The following is a 26,384-nucleotide window of genomic DNA, read 5'->3' on the forward strand; positions in this document are numbered from 1 at the left end:
TCAAGTCAAGTAATTAATGAAAATTGATTTAAAGATTTCCCTGTTACCTGCAGTTTTTTAGAGTTATATTTCTTAATAAAATTGGTCTAATCGTAATTAGTGATTTAGCGTTATCTGTTCTCTTCTGATCAATTTTGGATGATTAAAACGTTTAAAGAAAACATGTTATATTGAACTAAAGTAGGTAATTTCCTAGAGAAGGATTTTTGGACACCCCCCCTTCATAAAAAAATTTCTATGGTCAAAGTAGGACATGTGGCCTTAGCACCCGGCCCCCTACCCGCGGCGCTAGGCCCAGAAATTCAGCAATTTAACCCTCAGAAGCAATACAAAATATTTCATGTACATTTCTTTTATGGCGGTGGGGAGATTGTCTTAAGATTGAGCCCTAACGTATAAAGCTTATCAGGTGGTTGATTTAATGGTGTTATATACTTACCGTATCCTTTGAATACAGGCCCGGCATTTTGAGATTTCAACTTTCAAAATCGACGAATTCTTCTGAACATTTTAATCTATTCACACACAAAAGTCGGTATACGCTGTAAGTTGTCATTTTTCTACTTATAGACTTAATTTTTCAGTTTTTGTCCAGCTACTTACCATATCCTTTGAAAACAGGCCAGGCATTCTGAGATTTCAAGTTCGTTCATCGTCAAAATCGACGAAAAATAAGTTTACAAAGGATAAAAAAATCAGGATATATGTAAAAAATAGATGATGAAGTTCTTGATATTTTGATTTTCGGTGGCTCTCTTCTCCACTGCGGTGATCTTGATGGGGCTCCTCTGCGCGTCCACATCGACCACATAGTTAAGTAGGATATCTCTGAAAAGCCTTTTTTCCGGAGGATTAGTAATTAGGAATTGGATTTTTCAAAATAAAGTTGCTCAAAATCGTTCGACCAGAAAAGATACTACCAGAAAGATTTGATTTAATTAAATACTGAGTATCAAGAACTTTCAAGGAAGAGTCGCAAGATTTTGGCATATTTCTGCATACGGCAAACTTACACGGCCACCAATAATATGTTCAAATCATAATATGAAATCTTTCACATATTCAACGACCTTAATAATCATTTCACGTTAAAAGGGTGCGTTTGAATGGAATCAGAACGTCAGTTAAAATATGATTTGATACCTAACTTTTTCAGTAACTAATTTTTTGATCTTCAGAGGAGGTCATGAATAGTTGGAGGTCAACTAATGCTAGGGTGTAATAACATTCTTTTACAAAATAGGATTCTTCAAATGAAATCAAATCAAACACTAAACCTGACATTATACTTAATCATATTCAAGAGCATAATGGAGAAGAGGTTAAACCGGAGGTTGGATATCCGTGTTTATGTTGGCACATGTTTTATGTGCTTGCTTAAAGTATTAAAGCAAGCATCCTGAAATGAATGAGTTGGTGTGAACCAATTGGTAGTTTCCCATGTTTATGGAAGCCATATTAGAGGTCGTTAACCTCCGACCCCAAAGAGTGTTCTTGATTCGTATTGTTGATCACATTAAGATGCATGCAAAATTTCAGCCTTCTATCACAATTTTTAAGACCAAATGCAGCCTGTACAAAATTCGGTGTCACAAAGTGTAAAATTTACCCCTTTTTTCGGCTATGGCTGCCGAAAAAGGCCTTTGCGCCTAATGCCATTTTATCACCATCCCCTATTAGGTGTTTTTAAGCCTTATAAATTCAATGTGTATCAGAGGCTCTCTTGAACCAGCCTTTAACATTCATTTTAAGACAAAATGCAAATTTAGGTCTGAAAAAACTTAGGTCAATTTCCTCCAGGTCGGATGACCAGGTACCCCTAAAAGCGTTTTTTATGACATACCCAAAATATGGACAGATTAACTTATATTTATCCCGAATGCACATTCTCCTTTCAGATCATAATGTTGGCCTCAGGAGCTAAACGTCCTGCTCCTCCTCCTAGAAAACCCTCTCCGCCCAGACAGAATAACAAGGAGGAGCAAACCTTTAAGGAGAAGCTTGAAGAGATCAAAAGAATGCGTTCTGGCAAAGGAGATACGACACCTTCCACCCAAATCTCTCAACGAACAATTAACGAAGAACCAATTATTCCGAAGCAAGTTCAAACTCTGACAGGATTAAAAACATTTTTAAAATCCTTCGGAGACTGGATGGAAGTTGTATCCAAGACAGGGAAGGTTTATTACTACAATAAAAAGACTAAGACAAACCAATGGAAGAAACCAGAAGAATGGGTGGCGGAAGAACGCCGGTTAAATGCTCCGCCTCCTTTACCGGAGGCAAGCGTGTTTATTAAGCCAGAGGAACCTCCGATACCCATGGAAGATGCCCCGTTGCCTCCTGAGGCTCCAAAAGTGAAAATGAAACTGAAAATAAAGAAAAAGGTGACTAAAAGACTGAAGAAAGAATTAAAGCTGCCTCTGTCCTACCAGAAGAATCCAGCAGTCCGACTCGATGATAGTAGCGACGAGGACGAGAACAAAGCCAAATTAACTATGGAGAACGCTTTTGAGGATCCGGAGGAGGATAGCACAGACTCATCTCTCAACAAGCTAGATAAAGCCGATGAGATCGGACACATTGATATTAAACTACCCGAACCTAAATCTGATAATATACCAGATACTAAACCTGACCCTACTCCTAATTCTAAGACAGAACCCGGAGTTAAGACGACGGAAGTAAATACCTCCGCCCGTAAGTTTACCTCCTCAGCTCCGGGAAAGGAAAGAGCACAAAACTTACCCAAGGGTTCGGCAGCCGAGCTCGCATTTCTAAATATTACAAAGATATCTGAAACCACTGCAATCTATGGGGACGGGGTGAACACACTCACTACTATAGAAACTGGAAATCCAACATTTTTTACCGAATATAACCTACCCTGCTGCCTCAGGAGATGCAAGTTCCCGAAGGAACAGGTGAGAACAATTTTGAGTTTAATTTGAAATTATTATAAAAATCTAATTTTGTATTTTCGAAAAAAACTACTCTTACTTATCATTCTAAGAAGGTTAAAAAATAAACATAGCCTACAGGGCATTGACTCTAGCTGAATGATGATAATAATACCACTAATAATAATAAAAATAATAATGCTTCTCATTCTAAAATTGGAAGATCATTAAAATATTTGTTATTAAATTACGTTTTAACATTAAAATTTATTATTTCCAGGATGTTCTGCATGAGTTGAAAATAAACAAACTAAAGAAACGAATTTTCTCAAAACAGTTTTCAATTCCTGGCCTGGATCCTAAGGAAGGGTTTTATCTCAATATTAATCTTATTTGTTGATTGTTAATTCTGAGCTGAAAACTTTTGAATGGGATATCCTCAATCCCGATCAGTTAATTAATCTGGAGATTAATAATAAGAGGAGAACAAGCATTATTAAATCTCGAGATAAAGAAAAAGAGTGGATCAAGCATTAATCTCGATATCCAGAAATCAAAAGTACCCAGCTCTGATTTAACATTTTTCTTATCAATAATCTCAATTTTGATTTAAACTCCTGTAGTTAGCACATTTAGCAGAGGAGGCAGAACTAGAACAATTCTTCATCGAACTAAAGGAAACAAAACAAGATTAGAAATTATTTTCAAAATTATTTCTTTTAGAACTTGTATCTTAGATATGTACAGTTTTATGTTTTTAGCTTACCTTGTAACGTCGAGTGTTTACCGTAATTTTTATGTACATTACTCCAGGGCCCTATGTTTTTATCTTTCTTTAAAATTACGCGTTTTTATGGTATTTCTTAGTATTATATTATATTTAATTGGTTTGATTATTTTGTCGTTTTCTTCATTTGAAATTAAAAATGTTGGAACAGGGGAGTACGAGAGCATTTTTGTGCACCCCCTTGGCAACACTGTGACCCCCCCCCCCTTTAAAAACCCCTATTTTGAAAAAAAATTGATAACTTTAACTATGTAAACTATTCGATCATATACACATTTCATATAACAAGTGTTAATGAATTATTTATGTAATTTTCTTAAGTGAACTCATTCGACACTTCTTCTTAATACTGTGGTATAAGCTTCAATGGGTGAAAAATAGAGATGGAAACGTTTCTTAAAAAAATCTATATTTTCATAGAAACGATACATTTTGTATAATTATAAATAATGATATCAAAGATATATTTACACTGAAGACAGTATTGATTAAAGCTTTTTTAATGAAACTGATTTAGTTAAGGGAGATTTTAAAGTATTTTGTATATGGTTGTCCCCCCCTCTCAGGGGGGGGGGGCTCTCTTAGATGGGGGCCTCCCCCTTCGTACGCCCCTGTGTTGGAAGGTTTAATTATTTTATTATTTATTTGGATCAATATTTGAACAAGCACGAGATAATTATATTTCCCCATTTAAAGTTTTTTATTAAATCTCTTTCCATGAAAACTACAGTTTAAACTTTTCTTATTCAAAACTTTTTGGAGCACCCGGTGTTGCCAAGGTTTATATTATTATTCATAGTCTCTCACTGTTCACCCGCGCTTCCTGTTTAATTATGATTTTAGCTGAAGTGCTCAGCGTTGCCCGTGGAATCAAAAACAAAATTGGCTCCCTTAAAAGATGTCAGTCAATTTGATCCAGCCGTTTCACCATCTATAGCGAACATATATATCTGAGCGAAGAGCTTTATTTTATTGATTGTTTAGCTTTTGATCATCGTGTGGTACACATTCTAATTTATTGATTTTTATCATTGTATGATCATTGATAAACTTGTGATTGTCCTGAATAGGATTACAATCATCATGATCGACTGCTTACCTCCAGGATGGGTGGAACTCTAGTTTATAAGGTAAGAAGTATATTTACATCGATTATTTATCAATCATCATGTAATTAAGTTTACAGTTTCTTTTTGAGGAGTGATGATTATTTTTATTTTTCCTATCTCTTGATAATAATAACAAGCAAGAGGGTTGGATTAAAAGGACGGGATTTTTTCATTTTGTTAATTTTTTGTTTATTTTTTGTATATTTGAATCATTTTATATAAGAGAGAGTAGGCTTAATTTCATTTGCCTTTTTTTATAATTTATGTCGTTTTTTGGTACTGAGTTACTTACTTGTATACTTGTAGAGTAGTTGGTATAGCTCCGCTAGGGTCATTTAGCAATATCTTCTCCCCACAGTCTTCTTCTAAAAATCTTATCATTCTCTCAGGATCAGTTCATCTCAAAAGAAGATAGATATTCATTTAGAATTCTTTTAAATATCTTCATATTTTGGGACTTTTTAACTGTGGTGGGGTAACTGGTTCCAATCATCAATGACTCTTTGGACAAAGAAATTACATCTGATGGTGGTGTTGGTTCTCTGTTTAGTCAGCCAGGTTCTGTCACCTGATTGTCCGGTGGTTCTTACATATACTTGATTAACTCTTTTAAACCAGAGTTTATCTCCTTCAACTTCCAGGGTTTTGTAGGTTTGTATTAGATCATATCTAGTTCTTCTTGTTTCAAGGGAGAAAAGTCCTAGTTCTTTGAGTTTTTCAGTATATCCAACTGATCTCAATCCACTTATCATATTCACAGCTTGTATTTGGACATTTTCTATAGACCTAATATCCTGTAGTGAGGTTGAAGCCCAGACTGGAGTAGAAAACTCTAGATGATGTGCTATCTAATTTTGAGATACTCTAATGTGATAGCATAAACATTATTTGCACTGGTCAGAAGACTGCCACCCTTTATGCACTACATTAGATGAACAACTTGTTGGTTATAATTTATTCATCTTCATCCAGTGAAAAACTAAAATATTTACTATTAATTAGATTTACAAGCAAAACATTTATATAAAACTAATTACACTATATATCTCTAAAATGGGTTGATAAAATTGGTTTCAGATTTCAGATCTTCGGGTTATCTGTCTTCTGAATTGGTTACAGATTAACCTAAAATAGTAGTTGTAGAAATGGTTGGTTTTACAGGTGACATAGGTGGTGAATAATTTGAGAAATACATTACTGTCTCTAAAGTGAAAAGATCTAGATAACTGACCTAGGACCATTTAGCTCTATTAACTGATACTTCACATTGTCTACTGGGTTTTAAATCTTTGTTGATCAACACTCCAATATCTCTCTCCTCCTCAACACTGCTCAGAGTACAGCCACTCATGGTATAATTAAACTCAGGGTTTCCACTTCCAAAATGCATTATCTTACATTTCTCAGTTAAAAACCATTCCCCGCTTTTCAGACCACTCAACCAAGATGTCAATGCAGTCTTGCATTACTTCTCTATCCTCCAGAGAAACAGCTTTATTAGCAATTTTGCTGTCATCTGCCATTTTCTTAGTCATCAATTCTCTTCTTGCTGCCTCATCTAGATGATTGATTTAAATTATAAAGGGACCTAACACACTCCCCTGTGGAACTCCTGATACGACTAAAAGAGTTAATTTTAAATTTTTATAACATTTTTTCTTTCTTCATTTACCTTGAGGTTGTGTTTTTTACGTGTTTTTATTTTATTGGGCGTATACATTTTTAAATCGGTATAACGTAATATAACTCAATCGTTTGGTGCAGTTTCATAGTTCAGGGATTTCTTCTATAATGGAACAGTAAATTAAAAACTGTTTGTATTTGTATCCATTATCCAGGTCCAGGACGAGGTGTGGGACCGATATTTTCACAAGTTTCAAATAAAGATCTTCTCCGGAGTATACCTGGAGTGTAGACCCTCAGGGTACTCACACAACAACGAACTTATTTATTCCAGGTAAGTTTAGAACCGGAGAAGTAGTCAGTTCTTCAAGCTTAGGCAACACTTGACGTATTGAATGTATTGCCTACTATCCAAGGCGTACACAGGGAATGACTATGGGATTTCACAAGCTTAAATAGGAAATTTTTGCATTTTACAATAATTTTCCTAAATGGCAACAACACCTAGTTTCAGATTTAGTTTCAATAATTATCCCATCCAGACTAAAGTTTTATCACTAGTAAATACCTTGTGGAATATCATGCACAGTCACTAATATCAAAAAACTCCTTTTGTTGAGTTTTGTGGCTTTCCCGCATTTTCCCCACAATCAAAAATGCCCGCACAAAATTTCATATGTTTTTTTCAAGACTGTCAAAACATTTTCAAATAGTATGATGTTTAGTTTAAAAAAAAATACTCTTTACCACTTCCAGATGGAGCTGACAAAAGGTGTAAAAAGACGTGATTTTTTACCTTTTTCTAAATATTTGACCACCAAAAATCTTTAAAAAGATTGTCAAATATCGTCATAACTCATTACCAAGTTAAATGATTTTCAAAATGGTATCACACACCAAAATCCCTTAAAAATTGACAGAGTTAAACCAATTTAGCCGCGAATACTTAAAAAAAAATCCCGAAATATCCGGAAAAACAGTAAAATGGCTGGGCCATTTAGTAAAATTATTTTTAAATGCCAAGATTTCGTTTTTGAGCTAGTTTTACCCTATTGCTTCATGAAAAATGTCTCACACCCCCCAGGACAAATTACTATCTGCATCAAAAGATAATTTGAAAAAAAAGGAGATTTTAAAGTATTTTGTATATGGTTGTCCCCCCCTCTCAGGGGGGGGGGGCTCTCGTAGATGGGGGCCTCCCCCTTCGTACGCCCCTGTGTTGGAAGGTTTAATTATTTTATTATTTATTTGGATCAATATTTGAACAAGCACGAGATAATATTAATCCTAAAATATATATAATAAATATAATAAATGATAAATTCTTCAATTAATTATCCTGTTCAGAACTGGGAAGGTTTGCAGTTACAAAACATTTCCTGAAGACGAGGTTAGATGTCAGGCAGTTCTCCAGGCCTGGAATATGGTAGGCGGCCATCTTGAATTTATTTTCATTGTTATACCTTCCATAAAATTAATTAAAATATACTAGTGTATTAGATGTATAATGATTGATAATGAATCATGTTTTAGGATTACTGTCTTTGTGTCTACGCTAATAAAACCTTCACTGTGAAACGTGACGATAGAGCTTGGGAAGAAGATCTCCGAGAGGTTCGGAGATTCCTGGAGAAGCATGGATACTAGAATACCTAGCGGTTCTAGTCCTTCAAGATGAGGGGACTTTGAATTTCTTTCCTCCTGTTCTCTTTCTGGAATACAAAATAGTTTGGAACTTGCAAAAAAGCTGTACTAGAAACCCTGGAGATTCCTAGATAAACCCTGAATACTAGATTATCTAGAGGTTTAGAGATTTCTAGAGAAACCAGGGATACTAGAATATCGAATATCTGGAGGTATAGAGATTCCTAGAGAAACCAGGGATACTAGAATATCTAGAGGTTCAGAGATTCCCAGAGAAACCAGGGATACTAGAATATCTGGAGGTTTAGAGATTCCTAGAGTAACCAGGGATACTAGAATATCTGGAGGTTTAGAGGTTCCTAAAGTAACCAGGGATACTAGAATATATGGAGGTTTAGAGAAACCCTGGATACTAGAATATAATTACAGTTTCAGAGATTCCTTGAGAAACCAGGAATACTAGAATATCTGGAGGTTTAGAGATTCCTAGAGAAACCAGGAATACTAGAATATCTGGAGGTTTAGAGATTCCTAGAGAACCCTTGGATACTAAAATATCTGTAGGTTTAGAGATTCCCAGGGAAACCAGGGATACTAGAATATCTAGAGGTTCAGAGATTCCTAGAGGAACCAGGAATACTAGAATATCTGGTGGTTTAGAGGTTCCTAAAGTAACCAGGGATACTAGAATATCTGGAGGTTTAGAGATTTCTAGAGAAACCAGGGATACTAAAATATCGGGAGGTTTAGAGATTTCTAGAGAAACCAGGGATACTAGAATATCTAGAGGTTTAGAGATTCCTAGAGAAACCAGGGATAATCGAATATCTAGAGGTTCAGAGATTCCTAGAGGAACCAGGAATACTAGAATATCTGGAGGTTTAGCGGTTCCTAAAGTAACCAGGGATACTTTAATATCTGGAGGTTCAGAGAAACCTTGAATACTAGAATATTAGAGGTTCAGAGATTCCTAGGGAAACATGGGATACTAAAATATCTGTAGGTTTAGAGATTCCTAGAGAAACCAGGGATATTAGAATATCTAGAGGTTCGGAGATTCCTTCAGAAACCAGGGATACTAAAATATCTGGAGGTTTAGAGATTTCTAGAGAAACTAGGGATACTAGAATATCTGGAGGTTTAGAGATTCCTTGAGAAATCAGGGATACTAGAATATTTAGAGATTCCAAGATTCCTAGAGAAACACGGGATACTAAAATATCTGGAGGTTCAGAGATTCCTAGAGAAATATGGGATACTAGAATATTTAGAGATTCAGAGATTCCTAGAGAAACATGGGATACTAAAATATCAGGAGGTTCATAGAGTCCTAGAGAAACTAGGGATATTAGAATATCTAGAGGTTCGGAGATTTCTAGAGGAAGATTCAGAAATATTAAAACGAAAAATATGAATTCCTAGAGGTTTGAAGATTCCAGAAGAAGCAAGGATTCCAGATTAAAAACTGAATCTGGTTTAAAACATATCAGATAGTGATTGTTCCGTAAGAGGCGTAAATGTCAAAATCTTCTAATTTAGATTTAAACCCTCCTCTGATATTATCAACGCCCACAAGGATCTGAACTGGTATCTTCAAAGAAAAATACCTCGTTCTGGCTGAAAATTAGGAAATTCAGTTTTTAATTTTTAATTACTAACACTTAAATTTTCCCCTTAGTTGCATTTTTTACTTCCAAACCCCCGAGAATAAAAGACCTAGATTATTAACATTTGTAGTTAGCATTAATATTTTTGTTCTTCCTCTAGAATACAACTAAGGACTTACCATGTTTTAGTTTATTTTATGCAAGAATTTGCTCATTTTTACATCAAATATTCATTGTATATTCACATTCATTGTTTTGTATATTTATATTTTCATAAGAGATGCAATATGGAGGGTAGACCTGTAATCAGCTATGCCGGGAATAGAAAAATATTCAAGAGGTTGGAATCAGGTAAGGAAAGATGATAAATATATTCTAAGCGTCTCTCCCCACCCCAAACCACCATGGTTTTTAATAACCACTGGCTATATCAGTTAAAACAAAAACTTATATAATAACTAGCGGAAGATACCGGCATTGCCGGTGTAATTTTAAGAACCCTGGGTGGAAAAATCAAATTTTTAAGAAGAAAAAAGATTTGAAAATTTACCCCCAGGCCAGCTACATCAAACATATTATATATGAGCAAAGGGCTTCATCAAAAATCTAACATATATCAAATGATTTCTGAAAATCTAATGAACCCCGCTTTTATAAAATGTATTGTTTAACTTGATACTCCTTGATACTACGGTTATCTCATAAATAACACGGATTTCTTTGAAGATATTTTAAAATATGAATTATATACATAATATGAGGTCCTTGTAATCCCTGACTTCTTGAATTGAAAAGAATTGAATTAAGTGGGAGCCAAAGTTATTAAGATTCCTGTATATAATCCTAAATTTACTTTCCAAAATCAAAATGATCTTGAAAGATTTGGTGCAAGTAAATGAAAAGAAGTCTTGTGTAATAAATTAAATGTATAAGGTTTGGTATCAAGTCTACCAACTGAAGCTGTTGAATGGAAGCGAAGCTATGGAAGAACTTCCAAGAGTGTTTATGTTGAGGCAGAGTTTCATCCTATAGACGTCGAAGCTCTACTTAAGGTCAGTTTCAACATTGAGATGCACAAGCTATACAGTAATCATAAAAAGCCAGAGAAGAATTTGTTGTAATTTTTTTTAATTTATTGATTATTTAATATTAAGGCTAAGCGTAGCTTGAATGGACAACAGGTATTGCATACCTTCTGGACGGACTGCTCGGATATTGAGACCTACAAGGTAAACAATAAACATTTACAAGGAGTTTATCATTACTCCACTATGTGAACTCAGTGACGTATTTGTTATGCAGTTCGCGCTGGTCTGGCGGTCTGGGCGTTTCATTTTAGATCTTAAGTTATTATTTTTTTTTATTAATTTAAGTTTCGTTTAAGCCAAATATAAAGTTTTTTGTTAAACTAATACTAACTTTGGTGGAAAGGAATTGAGTCTTTGCCACAAACTCTGCTTTTCTAAACCCTATATCTTTGGATTCCAATGTCGTAGACCTTAGATATTTCAAACTATGAATTCTGTTAGATCAAATAATATAAGTTTGAAATATCAAAGATTTACGATATTGGGTTCCAAAGAAATAGGGATTATAAATTCAGAGTTTGTGGCAAAAACTCAATTCCTTTGATTTTAAAATCACCATGGTTTTGTTCACAGAATTCTTGCCCCAAGCTTGCAAGATTTTTACTCCAAAATAATTTTCCCGAAAAATCATTTATTTTCCCCAAAAGTCATAATTCTGCGATAAAATAAACCCAATTTCAAGAAAAATATGGACCTCAGAAAATCTTCCATTTTAACTGATGTTTAGAGTTCCTTGAAAGATGAGATATTATCCTGGCAGAGCACTCTAAAGAAGGCTGGGAGTAGCTCGGACTGGTTGATCGTGGTGGTGGAGACCCCGGACTCCAGGAGGGCGAACAAGCTGCTCACCAGGACCACAGTGCTGGACAAACTGAAGCAGGATATTGCCGGGAAAACAACCGATAGATGTCTCTCAATCATTGATCCGACCAAATCAGATTCAAAGGTTGTATTCTCAAAGCTTTAGGGATCAAAGTGAAAAATGAAATTACTAACTATAGGTTTCCCACTTTCGGATATTTTTTATTTAAGAATCTTTTTTGGGGGGTAACATTGGTTCTTAGCAAAATGTATTTTCGGAATTTTTGCTGTAAACTGATTTGTGGACCCTTTCTATTCTGATTTATTGATTGGACTGATTAATTAACTGATTAACTGATTAACAGACCATGTTACCAGTACTCAATTCGAGATTATAATCCTGTTTACTAAAGGGTCTAATTTAGGCTGCTGAGTCAATGCAAAATTTTCTTCATAAGCTCCGACTTCTATTCCTCCAATCATACAACAGAACACTTAATAGATTCGAGGTAAGAAAATAACCAATGATCATCCATTTTAAGAATCCAGCTTTTTCCAACTTTAAAGGGACTTGTAGCTCTATATCCTTCTCCTCGTTTGTAGACTCAAGAACAGTTCCTCCTGGAGCAAAACCTCCCATGGTATATGAATACTTGGGATTCTCTTCCTGCTTTCGTGTGGTCAGCAAATTTTGACAGTATCGTAGCTAATTGATCAATTATTCTGCCTTGTGGATTAATAAAAATAACGAAACGAATTAAAATTATGAAGATTGATATCGAATCTATACTTGATCAGACAAATCTTTAAAGGGTACCGTGGCCATCTTTGCTTGTAGGGTCATCTGAAATTACGCTTACAGTCCCTTTTTTCAGGACTGATCCATAACATAAAGTAAATACACTTTTATAAGTTTTTATCCAGGAGCTGATCAGGTCTGAGCGTGAGAAGAGAAATGAACCAGGTTGGAGTTTCTGCAACTACTTTCTTCTCCAGGAGCAACTTGCATTCGTTTACGAGATCATGGGTCTACAGGTCTTCATTTTTACAATTTATAAGTTTCTCGTTCCAGGGTTTGTATTTTTTAGAAAAATCATCCCCCCGGCCACCCCCCTCTCATTCAAAATTTGTTACACTATGTAAAAAATAAGTGCTGTGCGTAAAAAACTAATATTTTTGTGGGATGGGGTCATTGCACAATTCAAAACTTTTTGGGAAAATGATTTGTGGAGAATTTTAATAGACAATTCGTGTTCTTTAATTTTGACAAAAATTTTTGTTGTCGTTTTTAAATTAATTTTCTCATTAGCTTCCAACATTTATCATTCCTCATTACTCTTCATTCCCTACACTTCATTCTTTATTCAATTCCGCACCTTACATTTATTTTGCATCTTTGAATACCAATTCTTTTATTTGCATTTCTTATCCTTCATTCTGATTTTATATCTTCTTTTACTCCTAAACTTTGATAAATTAAACTAAATTTTGTTTCAGGACGAATCATTAATCCAATATGATGAGCTGGATGCTCTGTTTACTCAGTTTGTGTTGAACAGTAGTGTCGGAGCTTCTCCGTCCTGGCTTTCCGGGTTCAACTCTACACTACGAGACTGGACAGGGTTTACTCTGGAGAAGAATATTAACAACAGGTTATAATCTGATCACCATTGTGACAATATACAACATTAAATTTTAATTAGAACATTAAGCTGTAAACAAAGAAATTGAGTATTTGCTACAAACTCAAGTTTTCTAACTTATATATATTTTAACCTTGATAGTGTAAACCTTTTTTTTTATTACAAACTTAGATTATTAGATCTAACCGAATTCAAAGTTTAAAATATCTATGGTCTGTCACATTGGTTTCAAATATATAATGATTAGAAAATCAGAGTTTGTAGCAAAAACTCAAGTCCTTTAATCTGAATTTAAATGGAAGGAATCTCAAGTATGACCTCAATGGATCGAGGCTTGACCACAATTAATATTGGTATTGTTCGTAATTAACACAATGCGAATTAAGTGTTGCGATTTTATCTCTTCAAAATATTTGTGATATTTCCTTTGATTTATTTTTTCGTTTTGCTTCTCTTTTCTTGCTCTTCTTCCAGTCCAATCCTTACTCATGAGAAAGTATAATTCCTTACTTCTCCAGGTTGCGGAGTAAGATAGAACGAGGTGAGCTATCTCTGCTAGATCTACGGAACTACCTGTTCTCCAGGCAGGCTCTTCTACTGATCCAACTCAAGAATGAGGATGAGCTCGCCAGAAGATGTTTATCCTTTCTATACAACACTCTCCAGGTTCTCATATATAATATATATATACATTGGAAACTAATTGAATATTATTCTTCAAAATATTCATGTTGATTTTGTAGATATTTCCGAACTTTTGTATTTACTTTAGTTATTTTTCAACAATGTTTAAGGACAACTCTTTTGTTTACTACGATTTCTATGATCTACATGTTATCGAAACAGTAAAAATGTTTTTAAAAATCTTTTTATAGGAGATAAAAATCCTTGAGATGGAGTGTATAGAGGGTTCCACCGAGATCTGGGTTTGTTTATGTTCTCTGGAGGTTCTCCGGGTGTGTAAAGGAAGCAGTCTCCATACAGCTGCCCTGTGTTCCTTCCTACGGGAGAAACTTCTCCATCTCGGCAGATTATGCGGTCTAATGCCGGGCAGAACTCCAACCAGTCCCCAGCTCCATCTAGTGGTATATAGTATATATCAAGAATTATTTATTATGTTTAATATTTATACTACTCAAAGGTGAAAAAAAAACAAAAAATTTAACATAATACAAAATTTTTGTTTGTTCCATATTTTTTTGTTCAACAAAGATCTGTTCAAAATTGAGGCTCTGTCATCAACAACTATATTTTGAAAGACACCCTGTAGAGTTTATATACTTTTCTGTTTATAAATATTAGATTGTGTTTATGGACTGTGCACTTTTAGGTTAGTTTGTTCGGTGGGCTTCGAGATGATCTCTACCTTAAACTTGAAAAAGATCAAAAGGAAATCAAATAAGCAATTAGTTGATGGTTAATTTAATCAATCGATCAATCAAATATACATTTTCACGATAAAGTTATCATTCTTAAAGGGACTGTCTATGTGATTTATGGTGTTCCACTTTTTATACACCTTTTAAGATTTACAATTTCAATTTTTTTCTTAGATTAAGATTTAAGTGGCCTGAGATGGAATTTAAAGAATTTGAGCCGCGGTTTAAATCCGCCAAAACCCGGTTTAAATTAAGCGCCGGCTTAAATCTTGAAACATTTAATACAATTTTAAGTGGAACCAACCATATTTAAACCACGGCTTAAATTTAAACCGCCGCTAAAATTCTTCAAATTCGGCCACTGAGGTCGGATAATTTTTGTAAAGTATCGTTAATCTTGAATGCTTAAAGCTCGATATCCAATGTGGGCACTTTTAATTTGAGAATAATGGCTCGATCCTTTAATTAATGTTATCCCTGCGGGGTATGACAACCATGGTAAATCGGAGATGGATTAAATATTTCGGTAGATCTGTATTAGATGAAGATCATTTCTTGATCCCGAGATTCTCATTGATTAAAGTTCTGACATTTAACTCTAGACTTATTTTAAATTATTTATCTGTTTATTTATTGATTATTGTTAAGAACCCAGCTGAGAAATTAAAGGATGCCCTTTCCTCCCAATCTAGTTTTGAGAAAACCTATCTAGAGATGGCGGAGATGGCTATCTCGACATATAAGCATATAGGACGGATTCGATCCGCTCGATTTATAGGTATTCAAGATCAGAGTTGCATATTTCATAGAAACATCAATTCTCAACATGTAAATTGTTTAACGGCACATTTTTGGAAAAGGAATTGAGTTTTTGCCACAAACTCGAATCTTCTGATCCCATTATATTTGCAATCTGATGGTGCAAATTTTTGATATTTCAAACTTAGATTATTTTATCTATAAGTTTTATCTATAAGTATTAATAGTTTGAAATATCTAAGGTCTACGACATTGGATAAAAGGTATAGAGATTAGAAAATCAGAGTTTGTGGCAAAAACTCAACTCCTTTATCATTTTTTGGTGGGGCGTCTTGGGGTTGATGCATCGAAAGTTGAACTTCCATTTTTAGTTGAGCTTATTAAGAATATTTATTTTCATAACTTGAAAATATGTTATTTACTATAAGTAACAGTCATTTTCTGTGGTGAAAATGCTTAGAATGATAAAATGATTATTATTCCTGTACCTAAAGTGGAACTGGAAAGGCTGTTAAATGTCGTCCTCATGAAAGTTCTATTTCAAAACGGAATTTTGTCAATCCTGGTTTTTATTCCGAATACAAGCATAATTCTGGTATTTACTCCGAATACTAGTCTAATCCTGGAATTTACTTCCAGAAACTAGTCTAATCCTGGTATTTACTTCTAGAAACTAGTCTAATCCTGGTATTTACTTCTAGAATCCTAGTATTTACTTCTAATCCTGGTATTTACTTCTAGAAACTAGTCTAATCCTGGAATTTACTTCCAGAAACTAGTCTAATCCTGGTATTTACTTCTAGAAACTAGTCTAATCCTGGTATTTACTTCTAGAATCCTAGTATTTACTTCCAGAATCTAGTCTAATCCTGGTAATTACTTCTAGAAACTAGTCTAATCCTGGTATTTACTCCTGATACTAGTCTAATCCTGGTATTTACTCCGGATACTAGTCTAATCCTGGTTTTTACTCCGGATACTAGTCTAATCCTGGTATTTACTCCGGATATTAGTCTAATCCTGGTATTTACTCCGGATACTAGTCTAATCTTGGTATTGACTCCAGATACCAGTCTAGTCCTGGTATTTACTTCCAGATACTAGTCTAATTCTGGTATTTACTCCGGATACTAGTCTAATCTTGTTATTTACTCCAGAAACTAGTCTAATCCTGGCATTTACTTCCAGAAACTAGTCTAATCCTGGTATTTACTTCCAGATACTAGTCTAATCCTGGCATTTACTCCGGATACTAGTCTAATCCTGGTATTTACTCCGGATACTAGTCTAATCCTAGTTTATACTCCGGATACTAGTCTATTCCTGTTATTTACTCCGGATACTAGTCTAATCCTGTTATTTACTCCGGATACTAGTCTAATCCTGGTTGGTACTCCGAATACTAGTCTAATCCTGGTATTAACTCCGGATACTAGTCTAATCCTGATTTTTACTCCGGAAACTAGTCTAATCCTGGTTGTTACTCCGGATACTAGTCTAATCCAGGTTTTTACTCCGGATACTAGTCTAATCCTGGTTATTACTCCAAATACTAGTCTAATCCTGGTATTAACTCCGGATACTAGTCTAATCCTGGTTTTTACTCCGGATATTAGTCCAATCCTGGTCGTTACTCCGGATACTAGTCTAATCAATAGGACGGATTCGATCCGCTCGATTTATAGGTATTCAAAATCAGAGGTGCATATTTCATAGAAACATCAATTCTCAACATGTAAATTGTTTAACAACACATTTTTGAAAAATTTATCATTTTTTGGTGGGGCGGCTTGGGGTTGAAGCATCGAAAGTTGAACTTCTATTTTTAGTTGAGCTTAATAAGAATATTTATTTTCATAACTTGAAAATATGTTATTTACTATGCGTAACAGTCATTTCTCCGTGGTAAAAAAGATTAGAATGATAAAATGATTATTATCCCTGTACCTAGAGTGGAACTGGAAAGGCTGATAAATGTCGTCCTCATGAAAGTTCTATTTCAAAACGGAAATTTGTCAATCCTGGTTTTTATTCCGGATACTTGCATAATCCTGGTATTTTCTCCAGATACTAGTCTAATCCTGGTATTTACTTCCAGATACTAGTCTAATCCTGGTATTTACTCCGGATACTAGTCTAATCCTGGTTGTTACTCCGAATACTAGTCTATATCTGGAATATGTTTAGGTAGAGAGCTGGCTGAATTCTACCTTGAAGCAGGACAAGTTCAACAAGCTGCTGCATTTCTCTTAGATTCTCTTAAAACATTCCAGGTTATTTTTATCTTTAATTTCATAAGTTTAAAAAGTTTAGTTTGAGAAATAGTTTTCAATGTGAGACTTTTATTTAATTGTTTGGCTGTATGTATTTTGGCAGAGGTTGGGTATAAGAATTCTTCCAATATAAAGAGTTTAGTTTGAAGAATGGCAGAGGTTGAGTGCAAGAACTCTTCTAATATAAAGAGTTTAGTTTGAAGAATGGCAGAGGTTGAGTGCAAGAACTCTTCTAATATAAAGAGTTTAGTTTGAAGGATGGCAGAGGTTGGGTGTATGAACTCTTCTAATATAAAGAGTTTAGTTTGAAGGATGGCAGAGGTTGGGTGTAAGAACTCTTCTAATATAAAGAGTTTAGTTTGAAGGATGGCAGAGGTTGGGTGTAAGAACTCTTCTAATATAAAGAATTTAGTTTGAAGAATGGCAGAGACTGAGTGCAAGAACTCTTCTAATATAAAGATTTTAGTTTGAAGAATGGCAGAGGTTGGGTGCAAGAACTCTTCTAATATAAAGAGTTTAGTTTGAAGAATGGCAGAGGTTGAGTGCAAGAACTGTTCTAATATTAAGAGTTTAGTTTGAAGAATGGCAGAGACTGAGTGCAAGAACTCTTCTAATATAAAGAGTTTAGTTTGAAGGATGGCTGAGTTTGGGTACAAGAAGTCTTCTAATATAAAGAGTTTAGTTTGAAGGATGGCAGAGGCTGGGTACAAGAACTCATCTAATATAAAGAGTTTAGTTTGAAGAATGGCAGAGGCTGAGTGCAAGAACTCTTCTAATATAAAGAGTTAATCTTGTAGGATGACAGAGGTTGGGTGTAAGAACTCTTCTAATATAAAGAGTTTAGTTTGAAGGATGGCAGAGGTTGAGTGCAAGAACTCTTCTGATATAAAGATTTTAGTTTGAAGGATGGCAGAGGTTGGGTGTGAGAACTCTGCTGGATCTGGTTAACTGTTATAAACTTCTAGATGATGGTGAGAAATATCTGAGGTTAGAATAATTTATGTTTCTCATTTTAACTTCTTCTAAGATTCAGAGTATCAAAAACTTTATATTGTTTCATAATTATATTATTAAAAGAACTAATCTCCAAAAACAATATTTATTTATTTACTTTAAAGAAAAAAACATACTCTCGTATAACCCTTGAATTATGTTCTAGAACCTGTGTACAGATTGCAAGCTGTGGAGGAGCGACACAGGAAGAGAGAAACCTGTATTTTAGGTACAATGGGTGATACAATCTTTGCAGGGTTTGGATTTTAGGCCAACTACTTGGTCCTCTCTGGGAAACTATTTTCCAGCATACCCTCTGCACAAGGGGAAATGGGGGGGTTTTTAATCCGACCAATAATGAATCTTCCTTGGGTTCATGTGAGTTGGTTCAGTCGTTTCGACGTTTACGGGATACAAATAAACCAACGTATATAGTCAACAGTGTTATAGATTGCAGATTTTCTGTTTTATTGGTAATCCACCAATTTTATTTTTAATCATTTATCTGAGGTAAAATTTGTTTAACAATTTCACCCTTTTGACGTTTATTGGATGCAAACAAACAGAGACAGACAAGGGAAATATATCTATAGATATCCTTGATACATTATTAGACCTATCATATTTTATTTCAAGTTTTTCTTTAACAAATCTTACCGTGATTTATTATTTTAGGGAGATGAATAAAAAACTGGAGGAGTTGCCAAAAACAGAAATTATTACTTCAGCTGAGGACATCATACTTTTCCACTCATGCACTCAGGTTTAGAGTTATACTTTTCCACTCATGCACTCAGGTTTAGAGTTATAGTCTAGTTTCAAAGTTTGTTTTGATTTTCAAAAAATATATCCATTGATCTAAAATCTAATAAACTTAAATTTTAAGTGTAAAATCTTCGTGTATCTGGAAATGTTAATTTAAAGGCTGTTTAAAAGATAATATTAAAATGGAAGGATTTATATTATAATTACTTAGATAAAGGAGAGAACTGATGAGAAGACTGTACCCGGAGTATCTCTTAAGTTCAACCTGGAACTAGAGAGTAATCTCCCTGAGGTAAGTTTTATACTAAATTGTATTTTCAATTTTTAATTGGATGTAGTTTAAATAAGATTATAACCTTTTTCATCATTTAACATTTATCAACAACAATCTTTTCAGGATGTACTTTGTGAGAGGATTGAGATCTCTCTACTGTATGGGGACCTGGAGCCTGAAAAACGTCGAACCTCGTCAGATGAGCGTAAGCCTTCAAGGAAAAGTGTTCAAAGATCTCCTAGTGTTGCAAGTTCTTCTCCCTCAGTTTTCAGGTTAGTTTTCTTTCTCATTTATTTAGAATCCGACCAGTACTCTTATAAACCTGGATATTGTTTAGTATTGGAGAACAGGATGAGGAGCTAGGAGAGGATGGATGCAGGGATCCGTCTAAACTTGATCTAATGGAGAGGTTGGAGTATAAACAGGATAAAAGCCTGTGTGCTGCAAGGTAAGAATATTTCAAGCGGCTTCTATTTTCTTTGCATAGTGCACACATCATAAATATGAAGGAAAAAAACATTAAAATGGAGAGAGAAAATCGTTGCATCAATTTCTATATTTATAAAGTAGTTATCTCTATATATCTGTTTGTTTGTATGTATGTCCGATCATAACTCAGGAACCCAAGGACCAATCATGAAATATAATCAGGGGAATTTCTTTGCTTGGTTAAAAGAAATCAGTTGATTGGGTTGAGATTTATGGGGAAAACTTTGTTTCCAGGCAAAGCTGGGCTCCCAAGCTAGTATATATAAGTCCTGGTGTACTACCGAGTTTCCCCGATATAAATTTTAATCACATCGGTCAAGAGGTTCATGAGTTATGAACGGAGATAGAATAGAAAGACGAACAGAGATGAGTTCCACTAAAGACCAACTAATCAAAGTAGTACTAAAATAACTTTAGATCCCCTGATTCATACTGTAGATTGTTTACAAACAAGAGCTGAATATGGTATGATTAGGTTGGTTTGTAGAAATGCAACTAAGTTGTTGAAAAGGAAGGATAGCTCCGGAGCAATTTTGAAGGATGGACAACTTAAACCTGCAGACTACTCACACTCTCTCTCATTACAAAATGTAAGGATTTTCTCAAACGGCATGTTTTAAAATTCAGCTGTCGCACATAAAGACACTTACGGATAGCATTTTGTAAGTCTTCCCTTTGTATCAGTAATATTTTCAACTGCTTACTGCACCGAATTGGTTCAAACGTTTTGGCTTTTTTTTGAAAAAAAACTGAAAACAGAAATCAAGTTGTTTTCACTTCCTTTAATTTGATTGTTTTATAAAAGATCCATTTTATATTCCATTTTGTAGGTAATGCTGAACCCTGGTATAAACAAGTATATTATTTGTGGTGTTGCTGCCAGTGTAGGAGTTTACTCACTTAATCAGGTCAGGACTTTGGAGTTTACTCACATAATAGGTCAGGACTTTGGAGTTTACTCACTTTAGCAGGTCAGGACTTTGGAGTTTACTCACTTAATCAGGTCAGGACTTTGGAGTTTACTCACATAATAGGTCAGGACTTTGGAGTTTACTCACTTAATCAGGTCAGCATTAGGAGTTTACTCACTTTAGCAGGTCAGGACTTTGGAGTTTACTCACTTAATTAGGTCATGACTGGAGTTTAATCATTTAATCAGGTCAGGACTTTGGAGTTTACTCACTTAATCAGGTCAGGACTTTGGAGTTTAATCACTTAATTAGGCTAGGACCTAAGTTTAGTCACTTAATCAGGTCAGGACTTACTAGTTTACTCACTTAATTAGGTCAGAACTTAGGAGTTTACTCACTTAATCAGGTCAGGTTTAGGAGTTTACTCACTTAATCAGGTCAGGTTTAGGAGTTTACTCACTTAATCAGGTCAGAACTTAGGAGTTTAATCAGGTCAGAACTTAGGAGTTTACTCATTTAATCAGGTCAGGTTTAGGAGTTTACTCACTTAATCTAGCTAGGAATTAGAAGTTTACTCACTGAATCAAGTCAGAACTTAGGAGTTTAATCAGTCTAGGACTTAGGAGTTAACTTACTTAATCAGGTCAGGTTTAGGATTTTACTCACTTAATCTAGCTAGGACTTAGAAGTTTACTCACTGAATCAGGTCAGAACTTAGGAGTTTAATCAGGCTAGGACTTAGGAGTTTACTTACTTAATCAGGTCAGGTTTAGGAGTTTACTCACTTAATCTAGCTAGGACTTAGAAGTTTACTCACTGAATTAGGTCAGAACTTGGGAGTTTACCCGCCTAATCAGGTCAGGAGTTATGAGTTTAATTACTCGTTCAATAGATGATATTTTCAGATATCTGTTCATGTAGCGCAATTAAACATGCTCCAGAATATACCCTATCCTGCTCCGTCCTTCACAGTTGCCAGGGAGGATCCAGTTATACTTCTAACCAAGGGGGAGGGAGAACTCTTCTCAGGAGTAGAAAACAAGGTTGCAATCATTTATTTATTCATTCATCCGTTTATGCACTAGTCCAGGCGCTGTTTGTGTGCAGTGGGGAGGTGACTTCTGTCACTGGCCTAGACCTCGATGTCTCGATCACACTAGACTTATGTCATAATCGGATATACATTAATTTCCATCCTTTGGTGGTTATTTTTGATGGGGTCTCGGCCTTGATTTCCACGGAATGATGGTTGATCTTTTATTTATTTATTTATTTATTCATCAATTTATTATTTCGTTCTTCCTTCCTTTAGTTCTTTTATTCGTTCTTCCTTCCGTTCATGTGTTGCTGCTTTTTATTCATCCGTATTACGTAATCTTGAAATTCATGTGTTTTCTTTTTTCCTATAAAATCTTTTTTCTAAAAAAAAACTCTACTTTGATTTTAGCCTTTGATACAAAAATACATTAATACATAATAGATTCAACAACTTTCGATTAATATTTTCTGGTTTTAGTTGAGCCTAAGTGTATACTGTGGTAGTGAGAGTATAGTCTCTGGAACTGAACTCCAGCTCACCTGCTCTAGGGGGGTACAACTCCGCAACCCGGAGCACAACCTGGAATATTCATCAACTCTTTCAGTTCAGTTCCCTGCCGGAGAACCATTCCAAACCGTAAGTGTTGACCTGATGGTTCTAGCAGACCTGGAGAATAAGAAGGATGCAACCTCCTCCCCTGTATCTATATTTGTAACTAATCCCTGGAACGAGGAAAGTAAGGAAATTTTTCTTCATTTTGTCCCTGTTATATTCTCAACCTTTTCTCTTCTCACTGCTATGTCAAAGAAGTTTCTCCAGGTCACCGTTCTCTCTCCTTCTTCAGGAAACTACGTCCTTAAGAACGGAAGGATGGAAATCATTAATGTTCAACAGATATCAGGGCTTAAACTTACTCCTATAAACCAGAAGTATCCGGAGATAGTGATTAGTAAACAGTTTGAGGGTTCATTCCTCTGGGAGCTGGATATAGGAGAAGTGAAAAATGACGAGACTCCGGCTAAAGTCAAGTTTACTCTTGATTACGTTCCTGAGGATAGATCTGAACCGGAGCGTTCCTTCTCCGCTATATATCAGTTCCAGGACTATAGAACATTGTATACCATACACGCCAAGGTTGAACCTGCTAAAGGTAAGACTTCTATTAGTCTAATCTTAAATTTATCTTGGGACTGATAGTTTCAGAATACATATCGGAACAGGTTCTGATATTTTCCAGTTTTGCATAAAGTTTCAAACTTGTATTTTAATTTGTAAATATTGAAGGTAATGAATTCTGTCGAGCGAGTACACTGTGCCCTATGACGATACAACTAGAGCAACTAAACACAGCTCCACATACTTCTCTTTTCTACGAGGTTCAAGTTCTTATCATGGTTTAAACTTACAGTAACTGTATTGTTAAACTTCTACCAAGATTATCAAACTTGAAAATGAGAAAATATTTTTGAAGAAGATAAGAGAGGAAATACTTATAATCTTGATATATTTAGGTTTTAGCAGATCAGACACAGTGGGCAGTTTGTGGGAGACAAGGAGCAGTTATCAATCTTCAACAATCCTTCAGGTTTTAATCAGAAGTTATAATTTCTAGAATCACCATCTCCAATCTTGGGTCGCTATTACTCCTTATAGTATTAGATGTATGTTAATTAATTCTTTCAAAGAAGAATATTTGATTTTGAAAAAAATTGACAAACTAACAGTTTAACCCCAAAAGTTGTAGATTATTGTTTATGATTTCCATCATTTCTTTTATATGCATCGCGTAAGTAAAATTTAAAATTAAGGATCTCCTGTTTTAGGCAAAATATTATTGTGGATGTGATGCCCTTGTCCGGAGGACATCTGCCCCTTCCAACTGTCCGCCTTAGTAAATATATCCCTGCTGAAGGACGAGGCGGAGGTTTGGGCGGAGCTAGACTAGATCCATTCTCTCCGGGTCAGGTTTATAACATGTCCAGAGCTCAGCAGATTCATGTTCTTCCGGCTTCAAACCAACCAGAATTCGTCTCTCTTCCCTAGATATTCTGAAACTGAAGTCATGTTCATCCTTCATCCAACCAACCCTAGTTCTTGTGGCTATGCCCTAATCATTCTATTACTAGATTCTTGGTCATCCTTCATCCAACCAACCCTAGCTCTTGTCTCTACTCTGAAAATCCTGTTCTAGATTCATATTTATCTTCTATCCATCCAATAGTTCTTGTCTCTACCCTGATCATTCTGTTCCCGGAGTCATGTTCATTCTTTTTCCAACCAACCCTAGTTCTTGTCTTTACCCTGATAATCCTGTTCCTGGAGTCATGTGCATCCTTTATCCAACCAACCCTAGTTCTTGTCTTTACCCTGATAATCCTGTTCCTGGAGTCATGTGCATCCTTTATCCAACCAACCCTAGTTCTTGTCTTTTCCCTGATAATCCTGTTCCTGGATTCATGTTCATCCTTTATCCAACCAACCCTAGTTCTTGTCTTTACCCTGATAATCCTGTTCCTGGATTCATTTCCGTCCTTTATCCAACCAACCCTAGTTCTTGTCTCTACCCTGATAATCCTGTTCCTGGAGTCATGTTCATCCTTCATCCAACCAACCTAGTTCTTGTCTCTATCCTGATCACTATGTTCTATCCTTTATATTTGTCACAACCTCCTCATTTGTTATTCCTGTAATTAATTGATATCTTTCTATTTTTGTTTTTGTTTTTATTTACAAGCTTAAATATTTTCCTATATTACCTTTACTTACGTCTTCTACATTTAGAATTGATTAGATCTGTGATATGGTCAACACATAGATAGGATAAGAAGATAGTTGTTCTTTTACGTGGTAAAGTGATTGTGCATGATAACCCCTGAAGAGTAAAAACATATAATCCCTACACAGGATGGGGTAAAAAAAATAGAGGTTTAACGAGTTTAATCTAGAGTTTAAATATCAAAATCCACTGATCAAATCAGCCTATCTTGTCCTTTCCGTGTAATCTGTGATCAATTCGTTATTTTGTTTTATAATTGTTAAAGCTCGCAATCGCATATTTATTTAAAATGAAATAAATTTAAAAGATTAGAAAAGAATGCTGCTGACATTTGTATTTTGACATTTATTGATGTAAAAGTTTGCTGACTTCTGTTTTCTGATCAGAAAAGTTTTGGTAGTTTTTTCTGCTTAGTGTTTCAAGAATTGCTGAGTTAGGAGTTTTATTCCGCCAGTCTGTTGGGCTTTTGTATTGGTCGTTGCAATATGCGCTGGGTTAGACTATAATGGAATAATGATAGTTGAGGTTTGAACGAACTCTCATCCCAAGATTGCAACCAAAGTTCCAATTTGGGAATTCGTTCTCGCTCCCAACATACCGAACTTTGGTATTGGATTATAGTCGTTGTCGAGGGTCATTACGTTGAATGACATAAAATGAAAACCTCAGAAGGCAGGGTGGTGTAATAATTGGTTGGGCTCCATGAGTTATTCGATTCTTGAGATATCTTCTCAAGATCAATGACTGTAATAACAAATGTTCGCTATAATATTATTATCCACAATAGTTTTAAAGAAAACAAAGTCTGTCAATATTTCTCGAGAAAATTAATGATATCTTTGTGGTGCTAAAATTGAGCCGGGATCCAGTAGACAAACCCTGATTGGTTTTATATTAAGTTTTGCCTGTATCTCATGTTTTATAAATTCATATTGGAGAAAATGAGAAACTGCTCTCTTGGAACATTTAAGCAAGGTTGATATATACAAAAATGTAATCAAACAGTGAGTAGCAAATATATAAATGGTAGTAATTTTATCTTTAAATAAGAATATTTCGATCAGCATCTTACCGTTTCACTTTTAATGAGGAAAATCAATCCAGGATACCTCCATCAATTTTGCTCATTAATATGTTTAAATGGTACCGTTTTGAAGCAGTTATGCACTGAGGCCGTTAATTCCATAAACTACATTGGTCGACAACTTGACGTCTCTTATATTGGTCGTCAAATGTACGGAGAAATATCTATCAGATACGAATTTAGCATGAGACATCTAGCGGCCAACATATCGTCCCCTAAATTACGTGAACTACACGACCACTTTCTATGGAGAAAACGGGTTCTGAAGTTTCAGATTAAATTGCATCAACAGACTCTTTCATGAGATGTACAATATACATTTGTTAAATGATACGGGTTTAAAATATTCAAATATATATGGTTCATTAACCTTTCACAAGTTTTCCCGAGTTTTCAGCACTTTAATTAAAGTTATTTTATCTCCCCTAAACTTTATATCT

The 26,384-nt window shown here is 35.0% G+C and overlaps 2 protein-coding genes across 3 annotated transcripts; both read left to right on the forward strand.

Annotated features, from left to right (window-relative positions):
• The first annotated feature begins 1,868 nt into the window (after positions 1-1,868).
• LOC111703107 (WW domain-binding protein 4) lies at positions 1,869-9,487 on the forward strand. 2 transcript variants are annotated; one of them, XM_023474969.1, is made up of 7 exons: positions 1,869-2,924; positions 3,181-3,264; positions 3,524-3,577; positions 4,758-4,817; positions 6,635-6,753; positions 7,767-7,845; positions 7,953-9,487. In XM_023474969.1, the coding sequence occupies exons 1-7, from the start codon at positions 1,905-1,907 to the stop codon at positions 8,064-8,066; spliced, it is 1,530 nt and encodes a 509-aa protein (XP_023330737.1). In that variant the 5' UTR covers positions 1,869-1,904; the 3' UTR covers positions 8,067-9,487. The 2 variants fall into 2 exon arrangements, with proteins under 2 accessions (XP_023330737.1, XP_023330738.1); XM_023474970.1 differs by lacking the exon at positions 6,635-6,753 and having other exon boundaries at positions 7,953-8,045.
• A 430-nt stretch (positions 9,488-9,917) lies between these two features.
• LOC111703106 (trafficking protein particle complex subunit 10) lies at positions 9,918-25,176 on the forward strand. The gene is made up of 25 exons (XM_023474968.1): positions 9,918-10,021; positions 10,604-10,722; positions 10,825-10,899; positions 11,486-11,704; positions 11,985-12,068; positions 12,484-12,594; positions 13,057-13,211; positions 13,721-13,868; positions 14,078-14,287; positions 14,533-14,592; positions 15,230-15,359; positions 17,528-17,613; positions 18,512-18,600; positions 18,773-18,835; positions 19,282-19,369; positions 19,583-19,663; positions 19,769-19,917; positions 19,983-20,093; positions 20,610-20,724; positions 20,965-21,042; positions 21,951-22,088; positions 22,562-23,234; positions 23,369-23,460; positions 23,596-23,669; positions 23,908-25,176. Exons 1-25 carry the CDS (start codon positions 9,958-9,960, stop codon positions 24,125-24,127), a joined length of 3,432 nt encoding a protein of 1,143 aa, XP_023330736.1. The 5' UTR covers positions 9,918-9,957; the 3' UTR covers positions 24,128-25,176.
• The last annotated feature ends 1,208 nt before the right edge of the window (positions 25,177-26,384 follow it).

Source organism: Eurytemora carolleeae, unplaced genomic scaffold (assembly GCF_000591075.1).
Source record: "Eurytemora carolleeae unplaced genomic scaffold, Eaff_2.0 scaffold533, whole genome shotgun sequence".
NCBI classification, from domain to species: domain Eukaryota; kingdom Metazoa; phylum Arthropoda; class Copepoda; order Calanoida; family Temoridae; genus Eurytemora; species Eurytemora carolleeae.

What these genes read in the sequence shown, in the direction of transcription:
- LOC111703107 (XM_023474969.1), top strand. Translation starts at nt 1,905, where the DNA reads ATGTTGGCCTCAGGAGCTAAACGTCCTGCTCCTCCTCCTAGAAAACCC. An exon ending in AACGAACTTATTTATTCCAG is followed by an intron (nt 6,754 to 7,766) that starts GTAAGTTTAGAA and finishes TATCCTGTTCAG; the next exon opens with AACTGGGAAGGTTTGCAGTT. An exon ending in TTCTCCAGGCCTGGAATATG is followed by an intron (nt 7,846 to 7,952) that starts GTAGGCGGCCAT and finishes ATCATGTTTTAG; the next exon opens with GATTACTGTCTTTGTGTCTA.
- LOC111703106 (XM_023474968.1), top strand. Translation starts at nt 9,958, where the DNA reads ATGGAGGGTAGACCTGTAATCAGCTATGCCGGGAATAGAAAAATATTC. An exon ending in ACGTCGAAGCTCTACTTAAG is followed by an intron (nt 10,723 to 10,824) that starts GTCAGTTTCAAC and finishes TTTAATATTAAG; the next exon opens with GCTAAGCGTAGCTTGAATGG. An exon ending in CAAGGTTGAACCTGCTAAAG is followed by an intron (nt 23,235 to 23,368) that starts GTAAGACTTCTA and finishes TAAATATTGAAG; the next exon opens with GTAATGAATTCTGTCGAGCG.